Source organism: Manduca sexta, chromosome 25 (genome assembly GCF_014839805.1).
Source record: "Manduca sexta isolate Smith_Timp_Sample1 chromosome 25, JHU_Msex_v1.0, whole genome shotgun sequence".
Lineage (NCBI taxonomy): Eukaryota > Metazoa > Arthropoda > Insecta > Lepidoptera > Sphingidae > Manduca > Manduca sexta.
The window spans coordinates 16,763,097-16,790,075 of record NC_051139.1 but is presented as its reverse complement, the minus strand read 5'-3'; the positions used below and the strand labels follow the sequence as shown (position 1 = coordinate 16,790,075).

Sequence of the window (26,979 nt, the reverse complement as noted above, 5' to 3'; positions counted from 1 at the left end):
CCTCCACCTAAGGCCGCCTCTAATACCTTGTAATATAAGGTATGTCGCCGCAGCACTGGTGAATTTCCGGAGCGATAGTGGCGCCATCTATTATTACATCGAGGAAGTATTAGAAAAGGACCAAGTAAACAATTTCACTCCGACAGGTATTATATCACGGCTTATATCATGAATAATGATTATGCTACGGTCAAGCATAAATTCGCCTGCAGTGGTGGGTTTTTATATTTTTCTCACTATAAACAGCTAATTCTCATATACGGAAAACCAACAAATGCCCTGTTCTTTTCGAAAAAAAAGCCTTCTTGAAGACCGTGGGCATATTTGAGTATTTCTCAAAATAAATGTACATAAGGAAAAATACCAACGAAATGTTGTCACGAAATTTTCTCTCTCATTTTTTTTATCTTAATACATTAATTCTATCAAATAGCATATGGATGTATTAAGCAAACACAAAAACAGATTGGAGAAAGAAACGTAATAATATGTCATAAAAACTATATCGTTGCGTACATTTATTTTGAGAAATAGTTATTTAGAGTTTATCGTTTTTAATGCTTATGGGCGGCGATGGTCACCATAATCGTCGGCCAAATAATACAGTACTTAATTTCAACTAATTTACTTCATGTCCAATTACCTATGCATAAACAATCCAGTTCTGTGTTTTCTAAAGATCAAGCGGTGTGGAAGAGTTCACTGATAGCGCTATTGTCCGTATTTTGAAATACAATACGGGTTCGATTCTGGCATTGGAACGTGAGACGCATCGTCTGCCTTATGACCTTAGCCTTTCACCCAAAAAATCTGTTTCACTACAGAATAAAAAGATATTGAATAAAAACGTACGACATATCATTCAGTGACTTACATTGAAATTTTGTTATAGCTGACCGGACAGAATTTGAATAAGGCCGCGACTTTGCGGCAGGGTCATTTTGAAATTGCGTTACTAAATGAAATAATGTAATTATTTTGTTGAAAATAACACTTTACAATAAGTTACGCGAACAAATAATAAATTACAAAATTATGAAAAATAAGAAATTCTAAGATTTTTGGCCAAAATGATAGTAGAAATAAAGACGAGTATGCTGTTTCATTTATTAACGCAAAAACGTCAAAATAACCCTGTATAATTATTATGATAGGTTACCTAAAGTAGTATGTATAAAGTCTGAGTTAAATTATATCCAGTCTACGGTGCGGTAAAATGCGTCGTGATCATTATACAGGCCTCACATTCCAATACCGAATAACTGCCAACTAAAATGTTAAATAGTCATACATACTTTATTTTGCTATAATAACCGAACCGAAAACTTTTAAAGTTACTATTCACGGCACTAGTGGTAGGTCTCTCGTAAGCGTGGGATTGTCTGGGTAGGTACCACCGCAATGTCTATTTCTACCGCCAAGCAGCAGTGGCCATGCACTGTTGTGTTCCGGTTTAAAGGATATTGTAGCCAGCGTTATTACTAGACATAATGAGACTTAACAACTTATGTATCAGGGTGACGAACTCAGTGAAGTAGCACCCAGTGCTTTGTAATTCACAGTTCTGTACTACTACTACTATTACGTTGATACTGTTTATGGGCGGTTGTATCACTTACCATCGGCCAAGAGGCATGCTTCCCTTTCATTTGAATCATTGACTCATTGAATTACCAATTTATAATAGACGACCGACCGATCATTTTGTTGCACCAGCCTTAAAATTTATAATCTAAATTATATTGACCGAGATCTATGTCAAAATATGTAATGAAAATATTATGTTTGTAAATGTAGGCGTATGCACGCTGTACACTGTTTCATAGGTTTTATAATTTTTTTAGTATTATTGTTTTTTTTTTCGTTAATTTTTAGTTATTGTTAAATACTTTTATGTGGATTTTCTCCGCACTTTTACGGTGATGTGCGTGTATTAGGTTATATAATTAATCAGACTTTGTATAGAAAAGACTTATTCAAAAATTATATAATTAATAACAATATTATAAAAGAATGGACAATTGATGACAAAAAATAAAGCCCGGAGTTTCTTTCTGCCTTTCTTCTTCAGGTAGTCATCGCTTAGGTAGTTAGTGAAAGGCTGGTAGGTTAGCTAGGTTAGGGCTTTTATTGTCCTTACCGGTGAGGATCGCGACGCGTTTCTCCCTTATTGCTTATTTAAAAATACATATATGTGGGATATTGTAAATAAAAGATTTTTCTTCACTTTGTACTTGTTTTATACTATTTTACATTACACGTCTTTTTCCTTGCGTCTTAATTCTCCATACTTGTAACTACTCCCATTTTCAAAAACATCCTCCTTCTCGCTCACACATTACACATTCCGTTTCACGCACATATTACGTTCCGTTCATCCTACATATATACATCATTTTATTTCTTCATCCCTGCCAGCCCGAGCTGGCTTCTTTGTTTACTAAGTATATTTTTCATTTATTTTATTTTCAATATAAATTGTCTTTGTTTATATAAGCTAATTTAATTAAGTAATAATTAAATATTCTCATGTACCTTTACTTATCATAAGTGCAACTATGTTCGCTTACGTGATGAATAAAGCATTTTTATTTTTTATTTACTTAAGAAAAATCGGAAATACTACTAAACCAATGAGTCGACGTAATTGTTTGATCGAACTAACAAATCATCAACTTTCCTACCCACTTATTTTGATAGTGTCAAACTTATAAAAACTAAAGCCGTCCGTAGACCAACTAATTTGGCTTAACTAATACTTAGTTACCTTTCCAATTTAGCGTCTACAGCTTAACGTGACCTCAAAGCCATGGCGTGGCTTTTGGAACATGGAGTGCAGTTTCAAATTATCATAATATTATTTTATAGAGGAGAAATTATCCCGCGAGTTATTTGCATAGATGAATAGTTATATGTTAACTACAGCCGACTTTCTTAGAATCTTCGGCACGTGATGCCGACAGTTGTGTTAATTACGGACTGGGTGATAAAGGAACAAAAAAATAATGATGAATTTTATCCCTTAAAATGTCCATAGTTGTAAAAGTAGTATTAAGTGTTTAATGTTTTATGTTTACGCGAATGTTAGACATTAAAATGAAACTATTATTCGGATGATCTTTTACAAATTACAACTATTTTAATTTTTAGCTGTTGGCGGTCCGATCTACGCAGACAGATAGATATTGTGAACAGATATTATGTAGGTAGATATTGTAATTTTGACTATGCGGATGAACAACAGCTCAGTCCCCCCCGTGACCGCGCAGGCTGCAAAAACCGCGATAAAATCCGAAAAATAGTTTAATTTTAATGATCTTAAGTGTTATTGAGAAGTAGATTTATCCTTATAAATTGTTTTGGCGTTTCATAAGTGCAACATCGTTCGCCTACGTGATAAAAAAGTACTTCATTTTATGCAATAAAGAAGTCGCTCAGACACTACGTCTAAATAATCGTAACAAATGTGTTACAAAGTATTAACACATTTGTGGCTTACGTAACGCCAGGTCGAAAGGTTAGAACAATACTCGAACGCTAAGGAGACGTGAAAAATTGCCTCTCGGGAACGAGACAACAAATTACATTTACCGACATGTGAGAGAGACAGATAAGTGCAAATTGATGTAATATAGGGTAGGTGATATACAGTAGATGGGCGGGAATGCAGCACGTATTGAAGACGAGACAAATGTATGCTATCATTTGACATTAACTTAGGTATTATATTGGTTACACACACACGCCTTTTGTCCCCGAAGAGGTAGGCAGAGACATAACCGGTGCACCCAATTTAAGAAGAAAACTTAAGGAAGAGCCTATCAGCCTATCGGGCACAAATTCTTGACTCGAAATTTAAACTGCGTAAAAAACCCAAAATCACTATGCGACCCGGGGATCGAACCCGAGATCTCAACACTGCAGTTATACCGTAATACAAGTACGCTACTGACGCAGTCAAATACTAGTTTTAGGTATAAATGCGAAATGAGGTCAAGATGATTAAAGGTTTTCATGTTTGATACAAAATCGCTAACTTTATCCGATTTGAATATATTATCCCTGAATAGTGAATACCACAGGCTATTTCTTATCTCAAGAACGTATTTAGTGGCGGATAGGCAAGCAAAAGTAGCAAATAATACAAAAACTTAGGAATTTCTATAACAACATAGGAAACGTAGGGTAAACAGAAAATAAACATTAATTTATGCGACAATTCCATCAGTTTCGCAAAAATTTAATTAAAATAACAAAGTGCTCATAAACACCATAAATATAAACAAAAATTAACTCTACACTGTCAAAATAAGCTCCCAATTTGCTTGTTAGTAGCAATGGCGACAACCTGTAACGAGCGGCCATAATCTTCGCCGATTCAATTCCAGAGCCTCGTTCATACGAACTTTTTACGAGAACTAATAAAAAATATTGTGTTTTTTGAAGGCGCAATCTTGGCGCGGCCGATGTTTTTTTTAATACTGAGGCTTGTTACAGTTTTAGCAAGTTTAGTTTCAGACTCCGCTATACGTGGTTATATCGTGAAGTAAAAAAATTAATACGTAAAATAATTATTCGATATTGCCCAAAATACTTAGCCTCCACTTACCTAAACATAAAGAAAGAAAATATTTTATTATTGACACAAAATGCAGTTATAAAAAAATAAATGCAATTAAATTAATGTGCCAACAATGCTGTCGTGGTAACCGACAGGGCAGTAAATCAAAGGCGGCCAATTTTGTTATTACTTATCTGGAATGTACGGTAAATGAACTGTCTTCCTATCTAGGTTTCATACATCTACGTGAATTATAAATATATTTTCTTGTTTGATAAACAGCAGCAAGAACAATAGGATAATCTAATTAACCAGGATATAGCGCAGCACCACTATTTTTGCTGCCATCTCAATTACTGGCAGAATAAATAGGCTTCTCATTCAGCTTAATGCTGATACAACATCTATACAATTTAGTCACTTTAACGTATCATCTATATGTTGTCTTACCTTTACCAATTGCACTCAATTTACATATATTAACTTTCAACAAATTATGTAGCGCGAAAACTTCGACACTGAGGTTTTGAAGTCAATCAAAGCAGAACTAATCTCGGAAACTACGAAGTAAACACACTAACTTATCAATAGAATAGAGTTTGTAATTATTGCCATGTGAATATCCCGAAGGATCGAGTCTAAAACCCGATCAAACAGTTGTGTGTTTGTCACATACATTGGAGCAAATATTGATGGTAGTGTAATTCTGTACTAGTTTTATGAAATTATGTATTTCACCGTAAGCCCTAAATGACTATATACGTTAACAGGAAAACTTAAATTACTTTCTTATTCATACATTTTTGGTGTTTATTTCGTATATATTCATTAGAAGAGGACTCTAGCTAATAATATGTTATACCAGGAAGCGGAGAAAGAAGTGTGTCTTTTTATAACACAATTTCCAAAATTAATATCTTTTTTCTCAATATGCAAATAGATTCTACTATTTAACTTTACTGTACTTTTAAACTAAATAGAGTTTAGTTTTAATTTTCGGAAACATTCTTGTCAGCTTTACCTATTCATAATATTTAAAGAAGAAAAATGAATTGTAAAATACTTGCTTTCGCTCGCGGCTTAACCAGCGTAAAAAAGTTTTTCCAGTATAAAGTCGCCCTATTTATTTTATCAATATAAAAATAGCCTATGTTCTTTTCAGGGTTACAAACTATCTCCATACCATTTCATCTAAATCCGTTCGGTAGTTTTTGAGTTTATGGCGTTCAGATAGACCAGGCGGGGTATCTTATAGTTCATAGTTAAGTGAATATGTTCTTTATAGTACATAAGTTTGCCTGTATTTTGTTCTGTTTTTTTTTCTTATGGAACAAGACCAAACATTTTTTTAAAAAGATATAGTTAGGCCGGTAGTCAAGCAAATGGGTCAGCAAATTTTAAGTGATATACATCAACTATTCACATTAAACACCCAGAATAAAAAAAATCATCGATGCGTTGGTTTTCTTAAGGAAAGAATAAGGAAGCCAATACACATCGGTTTATTTTGTGACAGGGTTAGTACTCCATCACACCGTCCCATCTATGATGACATTCATCATCATCATCATCATCAGCCACATAAAGTCCATTGCTGAACATAGGCCTTCCTTAAACTTTCCACACGGACCTGTCGAAAGCGGCCTGCATCCGTGTTCCTGCGACCTTTATCAATTCGTTCAACATGATGACATTAATTGAAAGAATTAACACAAATATTGAGTTTTTCTTTACCAGAATGTAAACAATTTTCTATTTCGACAACTTCTGAGGTAACTCGAGATAGTAGAAAAACATTAGAACAGTACACATAAATAATTCGAGGATGCAGAATCTGTTTGACATATATTTTGTCTAACATTGAGTGTCGGGTCGTTGCCCCGTGCCTCGAGAGTCGAGACCCGCTGCGTGTGTGAATGTTGAATGCGGGCACGCTTATACCTATAGTAGTTTTAGTTAGTTAGTTTTAGCTTTCCAGTCAATAAAAAACAATCGAATACTGTAGTATTAAATATATCAGATTCAAAGTCTCGTAAGTTTGTTGTAGAAATAGATGAAGCCAGGATTTTTTTTCAGACCGACTACACATTACAATCTATTATCTGGTAGATAGGTCATTTACTTTGTTTGAAAATTGGATAAGCCTAAGCTCCCTATAAGAGCATCTTTAACATGACTTCTAACGTCATAAATCTTATCTTACTTATATTATAAATGTGAAAGTTCGTGAAAATGTTTGGAGGTTTGTTAAAAGTAAACGTAGAAACAATTGAACGGATTTGGGTAAAATTTTGCACAAGTATAGACCATATCCTGAATTAACACACTACTTTTTATTCCGATAATTAACTCTCATGAGAAAAAATCTCCTTTTTAAATAGATGGCACTGACGTTGCATAGTTGTGTAGGGGCTCTTGTACCAAGAAAGGCTTTTCACGCGCGAGAAGCCGCAAATAACACCTAGTAAATAATAAAATTAATCAAGACAGCTTGTGGTTAGGTATGTGAAGAATGTAGCGATACTGCTATCTATGAGTGAATAACTTGGCATTTTAACGACTATTTTTAAAACGCAGCAATAATCTAGTGAATATTTCATAAACCTTAGTAGTGTAAAGTAACTATATTGGTTTTAACAGTATCTAGAGTTCATATTATAATGTCCAAGGAGACACGCTACGTTGAGTGACCCTCGTCAAATTGATACCGGCCTGCCTTCCAGGACCTACCTAAACCAATATGACTCATTGGACCCGGCCATTAAACCGAGAATTTACTATATACCTTTGCAATCAATTTGGGTACAAAATATATTCGATATACATCCACCGACCTCTTAGATTTTTGTGTAAGAGCTCCCAGTGCATACGTAGCATAAAACACGCATTCAGCATGTTGACGTCGCACGTCTGGAGTGTGCCACTCGGCAGAGTCGTGAGACGTGCCCACACGATCAATACTGATTCTTATACCATTGAAGGAAAACAATAAGGGATATCCAAATAAAAGCAGAGATATTAAGTAGGCAGTTGATACCGTTCTAGCTGTAACTATTTGTTCTATTACGATTAATACAATCACACTACTCAAACTTAATTTCAAACAAAAGCCACATTTAAGTATCAGCTACAAATGAATGCAACGCCCAAACCCAAAAATAATCAAGTTTATAATTCCACACCGCACTAAAATAAATATTAATAAGCAACTAAGACACAAAATAAAAACATAAAATATAATTTAAAATTCCAAACTCAAGCCACTAATTCCAAAGTTGGCATTCAGTACGAAAGTTCCAAACCGCAACACATAATGGTGCAAAGTGGTTCTATGAATATAAATAATTGCTGAAACCGGCGGAATCCGCCGACTACGCCCGAGTGATAATTAGATTCCAACTCTAGTGTATTTGCCTCGGTGATAGATGTAGTATTATCCGTTTAGACAAGTTATTCTTTCGTTCCCCATATATTATAGTGTTTGTTGGAGTTATGAGCCTTGTATTTCAGAGAGGAATAGAGCTTTTGTGAAGTGCACTTCAGAGCAGTCATTATAATATTACCGGTGGTAGGTCTCCCATATGTGAGAGTCCGCCTGGATAGGTACCACTAAATATCCATTTTTGCTGCCAAGCAGTAGTATGTAGTCACTGTTTGCTCCGGTTTGAAGGACATTGTAGACAGTGTAACTACTGGATATAATAAGACTTACAATCTCATGTCTCAGAATGGCGAGCGCAGTAGAATACCAAACAATACTTTATAATTAAGGGTGTTGGATAGTGCTTCTACTGGTCATGGGCGCCGTATCCCTTACCATTAGGAGAACGACAAGCTCGTCTGGTTATTCAAAGCAATAAAAAAATATTAACGTTGTCGTAATGTGAGTCCTATAGACAAGGCCGACTTTCATTATTATTCTCAACATCACCATTACCAGCCCTTGGTAGACCATTGTAAACAAAGAACTACCTCAAAGATTTCCAACGATTAATAGTAACAAAGCAATTTTTTGGGTGATGTACTATTTATATCGAGTCGAGACGTTTTTTTGTGTGTAGTGGAGCTATAGTTATACTGGTACCGCGTATGCATTACAACTGCGCCATTGAGACAGTCGCTCTGTCATAGAATGTCAAGTGATTACTTAACGTCCTAATTCGTGTAGTTACATTTCAAAATCTCATTCCAATAAAACCTCTCACAAAGCAAACCACAACAAAATACCAGCAAATGGAAACTCATCGCAAATACTCGACTAAAACTTGTAACAACAGCATCGCAGGAACAAAGCTGGCTTTTAGCAAATTTTTGACGTTATTAATTTCTAAACTGAGCAAAGTTCGCTGTTAATTAAAATACCGACGGGTTAACCTGTTCATCGGCAATTTTGGCATATTCGACATTATATTTTATCGATTGGCTGCCTCGACTGGACTTGGTAAGTCAGCATTTTGAACACCAGTGACTAATTCTGCGAAATCCGGCAGACGATACAGCCTAGCCGTTGATTACAAGTCACCGTCATCTGTTTCGGAACCTCATTATTGTACTATAATAAGTTGATTTTTCTTCTGCTTGCGTTTCAACCTATAGACTCTAATGTAGGGTATGCGCATAACCCTTTATCAAGCATATCATAGAAACGATTTATTTTAAATTATCAACTTCCCGCTTATTAACATCAACCCTCTTACGGGGGATATAGACCTGGACAAAAGTTATTAAAAACACAACGTTACCCAACCCATCATACCCAACTGGGGTCGAATCCAGGGTGGAGCCGAAATAACCGTGAGTGGGTATTTCATTTTAAAAAAATTACTTTCACAGCTCAGAATCAGTACTAAACCTGCGCATGAACCCTCTCGGATCATGTCAGACTGGCGTCTCACCGGACCATAGGAGTGAAAGAACAGAGAGTGCACCTGTGTATTGCACACACATTTGTGCAGTATATATCTTGGGTACTTGGCTGACTTCTGTTGAAATTGGCCGCCGAGGCCGAAATTAGGCTCGGAGGAATTCATACCCAACTGCACCGTTCAAAACCCAAGGACACGACCACGAAACCAATAAGTAAATAAACAAGGTACACACCCAGACGGTCACACGTACAAAATACCTAGCAGCAGATAATTCCAATAATCTGGAACGAGTTTGTAGGTAATTTGTCTCCGAGTGGAGTCGTCGCGTCGCGGAGTTATTAGATAAGTTTCCACCGGTTTTTATAACAAGTTAAGTTTGTTAAGATGAGTTAGCGTTCGCTTTTGAATCTTCAATTTGTTTGAGGTTAGATTGTTTAATGTATTTGCGCTGGAGTGTTTAGCTTGAAAACATAAAAGAGAGGATGTTGTGTTTATTTACTTTTTGTTATAAGAAAAAAAGTTTATTATCACATTAATTCTTTCTAAATAACATTTAAGATCACTTATATAACTACGAACATTTTAAATTAAGGATAAAATTAATAAGAAATACAATTAATAACAAAGTAGCCAGCTCGATTTGGCAGCTGAACGAAAAAATCTTTGGTGTCCTGACGATGTTTAAATTACCTGTAAATATAGTAACAGTCAGCCATCGAAATACAATAACATGAAACAATCAGAACCGTGTGATGCAGTATAGTAATTCAAACATTATTAAATTGAACAAATTTCATTCACAATAATGAACGGTGCAGAAATGGACAAAATAAATAACCGGAATAAAAGATAAATATCTGCCGACAGTGCTTAATTGAAACGGTACATAGTGGGCCGGAATTAAACACAAACAGAATTTATCGCGCCCACACGCGATCGCGCGACAAGGTGCGCCAGGACGCTCATAGAGATGAGACTTTATCGATAATTCGACACTTCCAAATTATATTGACTCACCAATTTCGCGTGGGGAGTAATAATTGTCTGTCGGTATTAGGTGATTTAGTAAATGTCGCAAGTGGGAAAGTTTGTGAGAGTGGGCGTTACCGCTTCGTCTATTTAGAGCACGAAAGGTCAGGAGAGAGAGTATTATTAACTAAATGACGACAATCAACAGGACGTTGTCTAGCGCTACGAAAATAAATACAGTAGCAACGTAGGCTAAAAAAGGAAACAAACGTGCCTTTTAAACCAGAATACAATAGACCTAACATATTGCTTGGTGGCAGATACACAAAGCAGTGGTATCTACATAGATTGAGTTTTTCTAAGACCTAGCATATTTTAAGTTATTTTTCTCATCTAAAACTCGGTACGTGGCGACGTGACTGCATCTTGATAAAAGATAAAACCGATTCAATTTAGATAAAATGAACATTCTCAGAAGTTTCTAGATAATTTTATTATAGTTTTTACTTTAAATTCTGAGTGTTCAAATATGAAAGTTTTTGTTTGCGTGTTATGTATTTAACAGAATAAGCAAATGAGTAACCGAGTAAGAAACTGAAGGTCGTAAGTTCTTTCACATCAGCTTCTGTCATAAATTTATATAAGATTATTTGCGACAAATCATTTTTTAAGAAAATTCAAATGATCCAGTCCAGTATTTTTTTAAATTAATTATGATTTTTTAAATTAATTAATGATGATTGTTAAACTGAGTTTGAGATAGGAGATTATACTTAATAAAACCTATTCTGGACATATTTACGCGTTATCTAGAATGAATCCCCGATGCGTTACTGGTATTATTTAATAAAAAAAAAAAACAATTGAAGAAAGTTATGACAGATATAAGCTTCTTAAAATGATATTAAGCAATTATTTGTACCACATCTCGGAAATAAAATTATAAATCTTTTTTTATAATTTTATAAATGCGATAGTTTGTGCCAACGTTCAAAGATGTTTCTTAATATAGAAACAGGACATTTTACCCGTCAGACAAATTTCAGGTAAGATGTCCTTTATTTACACGTAGGCTACGTACACCCTGGTTATTCGGTCTCATGAGACATAATGAAATTTATAATCAATCTTTTAAATATGTGGCGCTATGAACTGCTGTCTTTTATGGATTTTTATATAAAGATACTTTTGACGCTGCCGAATTTGCGAACAACACCCAGTTCTTTACAGTTTTTAATTGTAAGAGAAGAAATCCTGCATACAAAATGTGCTACTACTAATTTTATTCAAAAATATAAAACACTAAACCAAACACTAATACTCCTAAAGAACAAAATCCACACCAAACCGACTTATCGACATGTGGCGGAAATGACACGTCTCTAGCTAGGCAATCTATTTCCGTAGCGATATATTTGCCGATTGCCGGGACTTTTCCCGTCACTACGCCGCCTTTTTTATCCGCGAATTCACGACCTTTTAGCCGCAAGGACACACATAATGGCTCATGTTTCTAATTTACCCGCCCTTCCTGTCATTATCACTTACGCAGAGCTACCAGGAAATGTTGAATATTCCTTTTCGATTGACGAAATTATAAGCGTAACTTGGCTACAAAAGAAATTTGACAAAATGACAATCTCAAAGTATACTGACCAATTTTTTTCATTGCTTTGAATGACGAGACGAGCTTGCCGTTCGCAAGGTAAACGCCCATAAACATTAGAAACACCATCTAACACCTTGAATTACAAAGCATTATTTTGTATTCCACTGTGCTCGCCATTCTGAGACATGAGATGTTAAGTCTTTTATATGTCTAGTAGTTACACTGGCTGCAATATCCTTAAACCAGAACATAACAGTGCCTACACATTGCTGCTGGGCGGCAGCATTAGATATTGCGGTGGTATCTACCCAGGCGGACTCTCACATATGAGAGACCTACCACCGGTAATTTATGTTTGATAGCCGCATTATTATTATAATGTCTAGTTATTATACCTCAGACTCTTAAGTGGTTGTGTTGTTAAGAAATACCGAACATAATTACAGCCTTTTAGACTTGCGACTAGTGCAATAGTTACCACTCAAACACAGCGGTGATTCGGTAAGCCGCTCGGGCCGGTGTTAATCAGCTATACTGCTCGACTCATTATATACAAAATACCGCAATACAAAGTGAATCAAAGCAAAGAGAGACCACCAGAATGTGTCCGCGGCGGCCCACCGCACTCGTTCCGCGTGCACATTACTGTTTGGCTGGACTGTTCCCGTAATGGTTAAATTCTTGGTGAGGCCAAAGTTACTCAATTATTTTGTATGAATTGTTGATATTTTGCATTACTGTGTGAACACTGCCGTATAACTCAATGATTAGATAACTATGTGGAAGTATAAGATGGTGGGTCTACATTTTTATAAAAGCAATCTCTTCCCGACATAGCAAATCAAAATTCAGAATTTACAGTGTGAATTGATAACGCAATCAAATTTGCAAAATTTGCCTCTATTACATTACATTGTAGGTATATTAAAGACGAAAATAGACCTGTATATCATTATCTATCTATCTATATCTATCTATACTTATAATAAATCTGTAGAGAGGTCAATTCTGTACATGAAATATATTTCCAAAATAACTATCACGGGGTGATTAGGGATCGATACTGATGCCAAAAATGCAATTAGTAAAATTTTTGTCTGTCTGTCTGTCTGTCTGTCTGCCTGTCTGCCTGTCTGTCTGTCTGTCTGTCTGTCTGTATAACAGACTTGATGTAAACAAAGGTCCTGGGCCCGATGGTGTCCATCCAATATTTATCCACAAATGTGCTCAGCCATTAGCCAAGCCTTTGTGTATTATATTTAACCACTCACTACAAACGGGTAAGTTCCCGGACTATTGGAAACAAGGGAAGGTGGTTCCCATTTTCAAAAATGGCGATAAGACTGATATTAAACAATATAGACCGATTACTATCCTGTCTATTATGCCTAAACTCTTCGAATCCCTTGTTTATCCTACAATTAAGTATCATATTAACAATTGTATCACAAATAGTCAACACGGGTTCCTCAATGGTAGATCTACGACTACTTATCTTGTCAGCTTCACTGATCGCATTGCTGAATCAGTGCATAAGGGCATACAAGTAGATGCAGTCTACACTGATTTCAGCAAGGCCTTCGATATGGTGGATCACCAAATTCTTATGAGACGGTTATCTGATCTTGGAATTTTTGGATCTCTGTATTCCTGGATAAAATCTTACCTACTAGGGAGAAGGTCGTTTATCGCGGTAAATAATATTAATTCAACACTATTCAAGATAACCAAGGGTGTACCTCAAGGATCCCATTTAGGCCCACTCTTATTTGTCATATTTATAAATTCCGTTGTTGAATGTTTCCCCAATTCTGAAATATACCTGTTTGCCGATGATCTTAAGGTAATAAAAGCTATTACCAATACTTCTGACTCAAAGCTTTTACAATGTGATTTAAATAATCTAAGCGAATGGTGTAAGCTCAATAAAATGTCACTCAACCTGGAAAAATGCCACCACATTACCTTTTCAAGAAATAAAAATAAATTAGAAACTCAATATAAAATCAATAATCACGTATTGCTTAAAGTCAATCACATTCTGGATCTGGGTGTAGTCATCGATAACGAATTACACTTTAGAGACCATATTGATAAAATAATCTGTAAATCCGCAAAAATGCTAGGCTTTATAATCAGAAACTCAAAAAACTTCAAACTATTTAAAACAAAGGAACTTCTCTACCAATCACTTGTAAGAAGTGTTCTAGAATACTGCTCTCAAGTGTGGAATCCTTTTTATAAGGTTCACGCTGATAGAATAGAGAGAATACAGAAGAAGTTTCTGTACCACTTAACTTACGGTATCCATAAATTAAAGGCGCTTAAGTCATATCAAGACAGACTAGTTTATTTTAATATTATGTCACTCACAGACAGACGGAAATTATTAGACCTATTGTTCTTACGCAAGATTTGTAACGGAGAAATAGACTGTCACGAATTAGTCCATAAAATATTAACCATAAACGCACAATCAAGGCTACCGAGACCCCGTGCATACAAATTATTTTTTTGTAAATACTGGAGGACAAATTTGGGACGCAACTCTCCGGTAATCAGGTTTAAGTTGTTATATAATTTTCTTCCAAAAGATTTTGACATCATGAATTCGCGCAGTCACTTATCGTTTAAGCGACAAATCATACAATTCCTAGCTCCATGGTGGCAAAACAATGTAAGACAAACAACATACCACAAAACATCATAATCTGCCTTTTGCCTTGCTTGATTTACATCATGGTTGATGACATTTTGTCCACATGACTCTACATTGTCATCGCCACAATTATATTTAAGTTTATTTTTCATATATTTCCTTTTCGTAATTGTCTGCTTCCTTAGTTATATAACCTAGTTAGTTCCGCCTATAATTAGGTGAACAATATCATAAGATTTAGTTGTACGTTAAATATGTAAGCTAAGTATTGTATCATCTGTTGGTGGATCAAATAAAATGATAAATAAATAAATAAAAAATAAATAAATAACCGTTATAGAAACAAAAACTACTCGACGGATTTTAACGAAACTTGGTACAATTATTTGTCATACTCCTGTGCTGGTTATAGTAGACTTTTCATCACGCTACAATTAATAGGAGCAGAGCAGTGAAGGGAAATGTTGGGAAAACGGGAGAAGTTACTCCATTTTTTAAGCTTCCGTCACGTGTGCAACTTAATGGTTACAGCTACACAGAAATCATGTATGACGGAAATGTTCTCCTTAAAATGATGTAAAAAATATCCCACGACAGCATACGTCTATCTTTTATGGTTGACTCACAATAACACGTGTAACTCCCAATAGCTTAGCAGTTCGAAGCTTTCTCATTATATTTGTCTACTCTTACGTTTATAACACTCTCAGTCATCCCTAATTATAAAAGTTTACATTATTAAATATTCCATAAAAAATAATCATAGAAATCGGTATAGAAACACCAAAGTTATACACGAAATACGCTAATAATAAGCCATCACGCGTGAATACTGAATCATGCTATATGCTTCCTTTGATTTCACCAGGATCCCATCATCAGACCCTAATCGGACAATCGGACCACCTGCATACTACCATACATTAAAAAAACATCCCGACAAATTGAGCACCTCCTCCATTTTTGAAGACCGAAATCCACGCGGGCGAAGCTGCGGGCGGAAGCTAGTATACAATATACATATTGCAATTTGTAACACTTACCATTAAATAGTGCATATCAGAATTTTAGGGGTATGTGAAGTTTGCCAAGCCTGCGGTAGGCCAGCGTGGTAAGGCTTAAATCCTCTTAGTAGCATAGGAGACCTGTACCCAGTAGTAGACATTACATAATACTGATATTATTATAAAACTTACCATAATGATTGCAGACGAGGTGAACCCTGGTGGAGTCGTGTCGGCACTCCTTCAGCTCTCGCAGCAGCCCTCCTTCACTCCTCAGGAACGCTCGGTAGGAGAGTGCGGCTCCCACCACATGCATCCTCCCTGCCCTAGATCCCACTCCTCGAGGGTTTGGTGTTGTTGTCAAGCCGACTGTCACCGCTGAGCTTCTGTTCACCCAGCTGCGAGAAAGAGAGATCGTTACAATATCTTTGAAAGACAATAATTGTACAAAGTTTCGCCGAAATCTTAATACAACACGTGGTCTAATACAATCAGATGTTCAATAAGGTTAAAATTTTAATTCTTTATACGAATAAATTTATGGAATTCAGATCAGTCGGCATAGTTTCATGGCAGTTTACTCAGGTCGGGTAAAATCCTTTGCAAGCCGTTAGCCGATGGATGCCGATAATTGTCAGTTTCAACAAAATTCACGCGCGAATATAAATTTACATAAAGGGAAGGGTGAATATTTTTCGACATCTACATTTCTGAATACACAGAAGAAAGTCGTAGCTTAATATTTTTATACATTACGGGAGAATAGGAACGTTAACTATCTTCCTAATAAATATTTTTTTTAAACGCCAAGGTAAATATAATGATGACTCTTTTATCTACTAACGGCCTGGTTCGTTACTAGTAGAACTAGTAGATCTGTTGGACTCACGAGTATCCCAGCATGGAGCAGAGCTTGAGCGCGGTGTTGTCGTCGAGCGTGGCGAGGCAGGCGGGGAACCACGAGTGGTTGGCGGCGCGGTACACCTGCAGCTCGCCGCGGCCCACGTCGCCCGTCGCCTCGCTCAGAACTAGTAGATCAGAACTAGTAGATCTGTTGGACTCACGAGTATCCCAGCATGGAGCAGAGCTTGAGCGCGGTGTTGTCGTCGAGCGTGGCGAGGCAGGCGGGGAACCACGAGTGGTTGGCGGCGCGGTACACCTGCAGCTCGCCGCGGCCCACGTCGCCCGTCGCCTCGCTCAGAACTAGTAGATCAGAACTAGTAGATCTGTTGGACTCACGAGTATCCCAGCATGGAGCAGAGCTTGAGCGCGGTGTTGTCGTCGAGCGTGGCGAGGCAGGCGGGGAACCACGAGTGGTTGGCGGCGCGGTACACCTGCAGCTCGCCGCGGCCCACGTCGCCCGTCGCCTCGCTCAGAACTAGTAGATCTGTTGGACTCACGAGTATCCCAGCATGGAGCAGAGCTTGAGCGCGGTGTTGTCGTCGAGCGTGGCGAGGCAGGCGGGGAACCACGAGTGGTTGGCGGCGCGGTACACCTGCAGCTCGCCGCGGCCCACGTCGCCCGTCGCCTCGCTCAGAACTAGTAGATCTGTTGGACTCACGAGTATCCCAGCATGGAGCAGAGCTTGAGCGCGGTGTTGTCGTCGAGCGTGGCGAGGCAGGCGGGGAACCACGAGTGGTTGGCGGCGCGGTACACCTGCAGCTCGCCGCGGCCCACGTCGCCCGTCGCCTCGCTCAGAACTAGTAGATCTGTTGGACTCACGAGTATCCCAGCATGGAGCAGAGCTTGAGCGCGGTGTTGTCGTCGAGCGTGGCGAGGCAGGCGGGGAACCACGAGTGGTTGGCGGCGCGGTACACCTGCAGCTCGCCGCGGCCCACGTCGCCCGTCGCCTCGCTCAGAACTAGTAGATCTGTTGGACTCACGAGTATCCCAGCATGGAGCAGAGCTTGAGCGCGGTGTTGTCGTCGAGCGTGGCGAGGCAGGCGGGGAACCACGAGTGGTTGGCGGCGCGGTACACCTGCAGCTCGCCGCGGCCCACGTCGCCCGTCGCCTCGCTCAGCCGCACTGACAGTCACAGACAATTATAACTTGATGAAAAACGAACATCTCCTGGAGAGCTGGTAATACTCCCTATCCTCTAATATTTGATCTTTGTATATTGTCCACAGTTCTATCATGATTTTATCGATTTAGGTGATTTATTAAGTATTGTATTGGAGGGTAGGTAAGGTGTGGCGGCACTCACGGCAGTTCCTCTCGTCCTGCCCCCAGGGACAGTCGAGCTTGCCGTCGCAGAGGTGCGCCTGCGAGATGCAGCGCTGGTTGCCGCAGTGCACGTCGCCGCTGCGCTTGCACACGCGGCAGTTGAGCTCGTCGGAGCGGTCGGCGCAGTCCACGTGTCCGTCGCAGCGCCAGTCGTGCGGGATGCAGCGCTTCACGTCGCACTGGAACCCGCTCGGGCACACTGCACACGCACACGCACACACGCACATCAGCCATACTCGGCATCTTCACTGAGAGCCAATATACTCTCCATTTCTCTTAAGTTATTACGAAAATTGTTGTTTTCAAAGATTCCATATTTATTTCACCCAGTAAAGAACTGAAATACTCGTAAAATAACTCAATTCGCCCCGGGGAGAAGGGTAAAGCTATCGAGTAAAAATCACGTGTATGTACGTATCGCGGAAGACGTCGAAAAACTATCTTCCGCTCCTGTCGGCGGATCCGCTGCTTTGTCAGTACCAACATATCGTCGGCCACACGAATTTACTACATAATGAAATAGTACGCAAAAAGGGCAAATAACTTTTAACTGATGCACGGATTTTTCAATCATCAGAAAAATATCCATCGAATAAATTATAATCCGATTGAATATAAAAGTTAACAATTGAACTAGGTATTCATTTCACGCATCCAAATAGTTTATTTGTTGATGTTATTTCTTTTATTTGACAATTTAAATATTTCAAAACCAAAACTCTCATGCTCCAAAGTACCTTACTAAAAATTATATTAATAAAACATATAATAAAAATTGTTACTGATGGGATGTTTGTATTACCCTACTACCTACTATAGCGAGGCCTGCGTAATTATGTTCATAACAGCAACAATCTGTGTGTATATTTGGTTTCACACATCCCGGGATAATGTCGACTATTCATAGAAAATCCTCAGTCATCTAGAGGCCACTTTGTACTGTTAACATAAAAATATACTTGTGAGAGTATTTGTGACAATTTTTGTTATAAAAACAGCGTTTGACAGACCTGGGCAGTTGATCGTAGTCGTACTGGTCGATTAGTTGGTGAAACATTTGTATTTTAATCAAAGTCGCTTCAATATTCTGACAGTACACTCACCATTGGGCTCAGTGGAGTAATTTTGCCTGTACAAAGAATACTCACCAGGCTTGGCGGCTCTGAAGCGCGCGTCCTTGACCTCCCTGTTGCCGAGACACACGTCCGTGTCCACCGACTCGGGGAAGATCTCGCACTGCAGGTAGTCCGGCATCGACAGACCGAACACCTCCAGGAAGAACCCGCAGCGCCGCATCGTTTCTGTTCGCATTGTTACAAACTTGGAGACTTGGTAGTAATTCAGTTGAGTAACTAACAGTTCTTGTAGGTCAGATTAAATTTTATGTAAATATAATATACTTAATTTAAGTTAAGACCAACAAGTTCACACAGAAATAAGCAAGAACTTATAGATGCGTTTACACTAGCGGTAATATTTCAATAATTCTATGTGCGCGACACGCCGTAAGTCCTCTAAGTTTCAAAATTGCTGAAGTCGGTTTGCTTTGAGTGATTGTAAAAATTGACAGAATTTTGGTACGTTTCGTAGATGAAACATAAAATCCAACAAATAACCTTAGTTCCGATTCCCCCTAAAAGTTGAACAATGTTGAACTCTTCCTCTCGTAGTTACAGCATTCATAGTCTATGATAATCACTGATTATAAAGTAACACATCTTCTATTTTCCCCACTAAATATCAAACCATCTGCCCCCTATAAACATAAATTGGCCTAGACCACGCTGTACTTGGTAAACAAAATCTTACCTTGACAGAGACTCCTGCATGGCCTCACCATGTGGCCCAGGGGTCCACACTTCGGCACGAATAATGAGCAGAGGAACAGTGCAGTTAGCTCGTAACACCGCACGTCCACCACAGCGTCGTAGATTTCTAGATCCTACGGCAGAAATGTTTCTTAGAACCAAGACATATATAGTAGATACAAAGGTTCAGTTTAAATTGTCTAGATGTGTATCGGTAAGTGTCAAGTTCGATCACTAAGCCGGCCAATACTGTGCGTGGGTTCTAACACCAATTACCCAGGAGTGGATCACTCAAAGATTGATGCCAAGTAATAAGACACGAACATAGGGGTTAAATAAGGATAATAAGCCAAATTAACATATTTTTGGGTCGTTACGAACGTACACTTATTTCGAACGTAATGAAATTACTCAAAATTCCTCAAAGGTTATCTCAAAGGACGTAGAACTCTTAAGGTCAAATGTTGACCTTTAACGTAATGTCAAGAAAATTTTGTTTTAGCTTAATATCTCTTGGATGGCGGCTTTCAGATTTATCGTATGTACCATCTCGACATTATTTTCCAATGTTCGTTTCACAATATATAAATACCTGAGTCTTGGAAGTAATAGACAGAGAATTAACTAGTGCTCCCACGGTTGCCGTAATTTTAACCTTTATTCATATATAATAAATAATAATATCAGCCCTGTATTATATACTGTCCCACTGTTGGGCACGGGCCTCCTCTATTACTGAGACGGAATAGGCCTTAGTCCACCACGCTGGCCTAGTGCGGGTTGGTAGACTTTACACCCCCTCGTAAATTCCTAATAGAGAATTTCTCAGGCATGCAGGTTTCCTCACGATGTTTTCCTTCACCGTTAAAGCAAGCGATAATTCACAAAGAATACACACATATTTTTTTGAAAAGTCAGAGGTGTGTGCCCTTGAGATTTGAACCTGCGGACATTCATCTCGGCGGTCCGTTCCACAACCAACTGGGCTATCGCCGCTTTTTTTTACCTTTATTCATAATTTCTATTATTCTCCCACCTAAACACATTTAACCGACAAACTTTAGTGCAGGGCATTTGAAGTCCGGTTCAGATTGCTGTTATAAATATTCGTGATGCTCGGTCGGGCAAATTCGTCTCGTCATCGTCATATATAAATGTTTTTCTGCTCTCTAAAATCGTGATACTAATTATTCATACTAAAAACATAGCTTTCAGCCTGTAAGCCTGAAACCCCTATTGTGTTGTGACAATGATTGATTCGCCGAAGGTTGATCCGCTAACGACTTCTGTGTTATGATATAATCCTTTTACCTAAACGCATTAACTTTTATTAACGTAAAACAGCTGTGTGTTTGACAAGGACGAAAAAAACATAAACACACCTTTGTAAATCAAGGGATAGGCAGATAGGCAGGTAAATGCACTTGGCCGGACATAACATTAGGGGGCATTTTTGTTCATGCCTTCCGAATCAAACCCAATCGACAGTTGAATGATTCTGCTGATTCGTTATCTCATTCGTCTTAAAGTATTAATGTTAACGAAGTTACTAGAAATTTCCCTTAAAGTATCCTTTGTGAAACGATAATTTCCATAGGCTAGGGGTTTAAAAATAATGAGACTCCATATTTAACTAAATCCTTTTTCCTTACTTTGACATGAAACTCAACATCCTTTGGCCCACAGCTCGGTCACGCTAAATCAACGGAACGGTAACTTACATAATCAAATATAATCAAACTTAACCGAAAACCAAATAAACCTTCAAAGATATCGAGAATTCAAGCCTTCGAGTAAACACACGGTGAACTGTCGATGTCGATGCGATCAAAGCCGGGCCCTAATTAATTGGAACGCGGCCTAATCTCGCCGCGGCGTGAGGAGCCACGTCTCATGGGTTATTGATGGACGGTTTCAGGGACGTTTTTTGAAGCATGGTAATAAGCTAACTACGATTCGAGGACGAGGACGTACGCGGTACGAGAACGACTACCGTGCTGTGGTCCTGGGTTCAAATCTCGGATCGTGCCAAATATAATGGTGGCTAGATTTTTCCATCCTAAAAAATACTGTTCACCTCGGTATCAGGAAGTTGGCGGTGTGGTACCCTGTGCCTTGGAAAGTACTTAAATTCGTTGGTCCTGTGCCTGATATCTGTCCGGTCATGTCGGATCGCCGTCACACCGGACTTTAAGAGTGATGTAACAGTAAGTAAGTACAGCTGTGTATGGGGTACACTGTTTACTATAATCTATATATATAAAAATCAATTGCTGTTCGTTAGTCTCGCTAAAACTCGAGAACGGCTGAACGGATTTATCTTATCTTGGTCTTGAATTATTCGTGGAGGTCTAGGGAAGATTTAAAAGGTGAGAAAAATTCGAATAATTGCCGGGAAAATCCTCAAAACAGCATTTTTCTATTTCCCATACAAACGTTTTCTAATACGTAGAGTCAATTTGAGCTTTATTGCTATTGTATAAAGTTCACTGTTGTCTAAGCAATGTAGGTGTGTTCCTAACATCAAAGCAGTGTGAGTTGGAGCACAGAATATAATAATGTAATGTCGCGTTCTGAAACTCAACAAAAGTGATATCGCGGACCCGACTAAATTGAACAGTCACAAAATTTAATATATCATTAGTTATTTGGTTGGCTTCACGATATTATTTCTTTTGTTTTACTTTAAAATGCATGTTTTCGTATTGGACAATTTTTGAGCTACTTTTGCATATCTATACTTATAATAAATCTGTAGAGAGGTCAATTCTGTACATGAAATATATTTCCAAAATAACTGGGGGTGATTAGGGATCGATACTGATGCCAAAAATGCAATTAGTAAAATTTTTGTCTGTCTGTCTGTATAACTGTTATAGAAACAAAAATTACCTATCTAACTAACTAACTTAACTTGGTACAATTATTTTTCATACTCCTGAGCTGGTTATAGTATACTTTTCATCACGCTACAATTAATAGGAGCATAGCAGTGATGGAAAATGTTGGGAAAACGGGAGAAGTTACTCCATTTTTTAAGCTTCCGTCATTTCGTGTGCAACCTTAATGGTTAAAAGTTCCTTCGATTTCACCAGGATCCCATCATCAGACCCTGACCGGACAATCGGACCACCTGCATACCACCATAAATTAAAAAAAAATACCGACAAATTGAGCACCTTCTCCATTTTTGAAACCCGAAATCCACGCGGGCGAAGCTGCGGGCGGAAGCTAGTATCATATAAATTCGCCGCTATGCCCGAATTTCGGCTAGTAGGGGATTCACCTATCCAAGCAAAGTCTCTTATAAGAGAAAGACAAATTAATAAAAACTACTTTTATCTATTCCATCACCTAAAATATTACCACAAACTATCCCTAGCTATTTAGGTTCATCAAAAAATCTTCAAAAAAAGATCAAAAACCTCGCCCTTCGATAAATCAACAAAAGATTATTAAAAACACGTCATTTTGTCCGCATACTTATGACGCTCTTCATTAGACGGAGGGCCGAGTGTTCGCCCCATAATGGCTACTTAACGACGCTCAAAGGGCTCCCCAACCAGTATCTGCACCCTCATTGGATTATGAATAATGGAAAGTACGTGCATACTTCAAAATACAATTTCTCTTTATTGATTATTGTACGATAATTGCTTCTTTATCTTTAAAGGCTTCGGACCGGAAAGAATTTAAGGATTTTCAAAGTATTTATTTATTTGTATAAAATATCTCTTTGTTGTTTATTGTTGTATAATAATTGCCTTTCTAGTCAGTACATGGGCTTAGAACTGAGATGGAGATACCTAATAATTTCGAAAGTATGTAGTCTGCCAACCCGCGCTAGACTAACGTGGCGGACCTAACCTATCTCAGTAGTAGAGATACCCGTGCCGAGCAATAGAACAGTATATAATACAGGAATGATATTATTTATTAACTATAATAAAGTAACATTAAATCATTGTGTCGTCTGATACATCGTAATCTCAACGGACGGAAAGGACACGAGCAAATTCAATATAGTTATATGGATTAATTAATTTTGTATTAGACTATTGTGCGTGGGTCAGGTTCAATCATCAAAATGATTACTGCATTCCAATTATTCTGGATAATGTATTGCGAAAATATTTTTATTTGTACTTTCACGGGGTTCTTATGTTCATTTATTGTTATTGTTTTTCGAGTGACATATCAACATATCAGCAAATAACAACGGCTTATCAACCCAAACTTCAGAGAAGCCGTTTTTGGAAGCTTACAGGCGGCTTCAGGACTACTTTGAATATTTTAGAATTTATGTTATCATTCCAAAATAAGATCATTACGCATAGAGTGCGATGTAAGACAATCGCTTCAATTAATAATTCAATACCAAGCCAAGTTTATCTTTTGGAAACGAATATCAGAAGCTGGTATCTGTAATTACCCCCTAGATACACCAATTCAAATTATATCTTAACGCGTGCGGACATAATTTGCAAAGTATTAAATGTTGAAGTTATTTACATATTTTTAGCTAAATATTCAATTAATTTAAGAACAATTTTATTTGATTTGAATGTAATTGGTGTGTAACCTCACCTGCTGGGCATCCCTTTGCCCGAAATGTCCTATATAGTTGGGGAAGACGGTGAAGTTGTAGGAGATGCGGTGCTGCTGGCAGAAGCTGACGATGACGGGCAGGCACACGCCCGGCGCGGGGTTGCGCGCGCCCGGCGGCTCCGCGGGCGCCGGCCACGTCACCACCGCCGAGCGGTTCACCACTTGCGACACGTACTGAGGGGGATACACCTTGGTTATCTTGGTGGTAACAAGAGATACGTTTTTAGTTCGGGAAGGCAATGATCTATACGCAATTAGAAAAGCGTTATGTGTTTATTGAAGCGAGGCTATCGTCTAATCAGCTCTTAAAATTTCAACCAAATTGGTGTCCGCATAGTAACACTGGTCTGCATGATTCACGGCATAATTACTGACATCACTACAAACTTGACCTCTTCGAAATATGATTACAGTAATTATGTTCATAAAACTTTACTTGCAAAATCGATATTCATAGCTTATCATTCACACTAGATCGTCCTCAGCCCCTAGCATTTTATGACCTGCCTGATCAGCAATCATTTTCGATTCGTTTAACATAAAAAAGTACAATAAAAAATTATATATATTTTTTTATTAATACACCTCAACGAATCGCAAAACATCAAAGAAAAAACAAAATGGAGTCGTGCCAAGGAAAATGTGAAGACGACACGTGAATAACGCACAACGAAACAATACGGCGCCTTGTTGAAAAAGTTAAACAAACGAAAATTAAAACAATGAGCACAAAGGATTCTAACAAGCGAATTGTACCGCGGGCACGAAGTCGCACAAATTGTATAGAAATTTTGAAACTGTGCGTACTTTAGGTGTAACGGGGGCCTGACCCCCATAGGCGTTACACGTGATACTTTTTTAGTAAATCTTCATTGTCGTGGATAGTCCGTATATTTATACAAGGTTTTGTATGATATTCTTTTTATCTGGCATAAAAGGCACTGTCTGCAGTGATGACTTGAAGATTTTTTTACGACTACGCACTATAGTGCTCTACGTTACAAATTTAATTGAAACCTTTATCGTGTTTCTATTATTTCTGGACACACATTATCATAAAATCTTACTACCAAACAACCTACTCTTCTCACAGTGGGGAAGGCTCCGTTTTACCCGATTCCTGACGACTTTCTTTTCGTAACTTATGAAAAATGTAAAATATGTAATATTGTATGTATATAATGTCGGAACGATTTGGAAGCCGCATTTATATACATATAATATGTTACCTATAGGTTATGTCGGGTTTGTTTTCGAAAAAAATACCCTTCACCACTATCGTCTCATTATCAAACAAACAATTTAACAGTTGTATCTGTTATATAATGTCCCCCACCTGGCTACAGCCCTGCCCTTATTTTGATTGTTTCACACAGAGAGCCACTTCGCGGCCTGAACGATGGAAATTAAATACGCGCTCTTTGTGCGATCTCTTCACTGTGGACGAGAACAATTGTTTTTTCAATTTAATTTTTATGTTTGCGTTCAGGTAATTGTATAACCTGTATATGCTGGAATTAATTTACGCTTTGAGATTCAAAGTTAATAATTACATTATGTACAATGTATTACAATATTTCATCGAATTAATATTTTTAACAGATATTTGTTCGTTTAGATTTAGAAGTAATATCTGAAACTCCTATTCCTAAATTTTTTTCACTAAGGAGAAGCACTACTAGAAGCATTACTTTTCATCCCGAAAGTAGGCTTTTATACCAAGGACGGACTGCAGCAAACAAAAGCTAATGTTGCCATAAAATTACGTTATGTTTTGAATTTTTGATACTTTATATATTATGGTTTTTGATACTTTATATATTAGACTACAGAAAATACCTCACAAAAATATAAGGTAAAAGAAATTAAAGTGGCGCTGGGCTGGTCACATAGCCAGGTTGACCGACAATCGATGGACTCAAAGACTGACTTCTTGGACTGGACCATCAGGCACCAGAAAGAGAGGTAGACCAACGGCCAGGTGGGCAGATGATGTAGTGCAGGTGGCGGGTGAAAGTTGGATGAACATGGCTAAAGATAGGGACAAATGGAAAACTCTAGAGGAGGCCTTCACCTTCGAAACGAAGGGTTCTTATTAGTTAGATATCAATTAATTTTATATAAGCATATTGTTAGAGATAAAATTAGTTAAATTAGTTAAGTATCTTATCATATTTTTTAGTTTAAGTAATAAGAAATAAAAGGCTTTTTTATTTATTTATTTATTTTTATATATTACGGTATCTCAAAAGAGAATCTGGGTCCTTGATTTTCGACGTATAAGAAGATTAAATACTCCCACAGCCTTTGAGTTGTTTATTTCGGCATAAATAAGGGAGGTGAAACGCCAAAGACGGATTGAGCGGGGGATCGAGTGGGAAGATTGTCAAAATAAACTTCGAGCGCCAATTAATAAGGTATTTGTGTATAGGTAAGTGTAATAAAACAGGAAAATATACGAATATATTTATTAAATGCTTATGATAAACTGGAATGACGCTTGATGGGGGTAGGAATGGATAGAGAATATTCTTCAAACCGGGACACACCTGCAGGTTAGCGACAGAAAAGGACAACGCAAGAACTCAAACTGGCTTACGCATAAAAGATACATGGGCGTACCTACAGGTTATTTTTAGTAGGGCGGGAGCAAAAAGTAGCAGTCCG

The 26,979-nt window shown here is 38.0% G+C and overlaps 1 protein-coding gene across 1 annotated transcript in view; it reads right to left on the bottom strand.

Annotated features, from left to right (window-relative positions):
- The window catches only part of LOC115448114 (atrial natriuretic peptide-converting enzyme), a 61,052-nt gene that overhangs the window by 6,866 nt on the left and 27,207 nt on the right, over positions 1–26,979 (bottom strand). Inside the window, exons 5-10 of the mRNA XM_037442797.1 lie at positions 24,292–24,486; positions 19,706–19,838; positions 19,045–19,197; positions 17,877–18,095; positions 17,554–17,695; positions 15,863–16,068 (exon numbers count right to left, since the gene is read on the bottom strand). Of these exons, the coding sequence (XP_037298694.1) occupies positions 15,863–16,068; positions 17,554–17,695; positions 17,877–18,095; positions 19,045–19,197; positions 19,706–19,838; positions 24,292–24,486 (1,048 nt within the window). The remainder of the gene's footprint in view (positions 1–15,862; positions 16,069–17,553; positions 17,696–17,876; positions 18,096–19,044; positions 19,198–19,705; positions 19,839–24,291; positions 24,487–26,979) is intronic.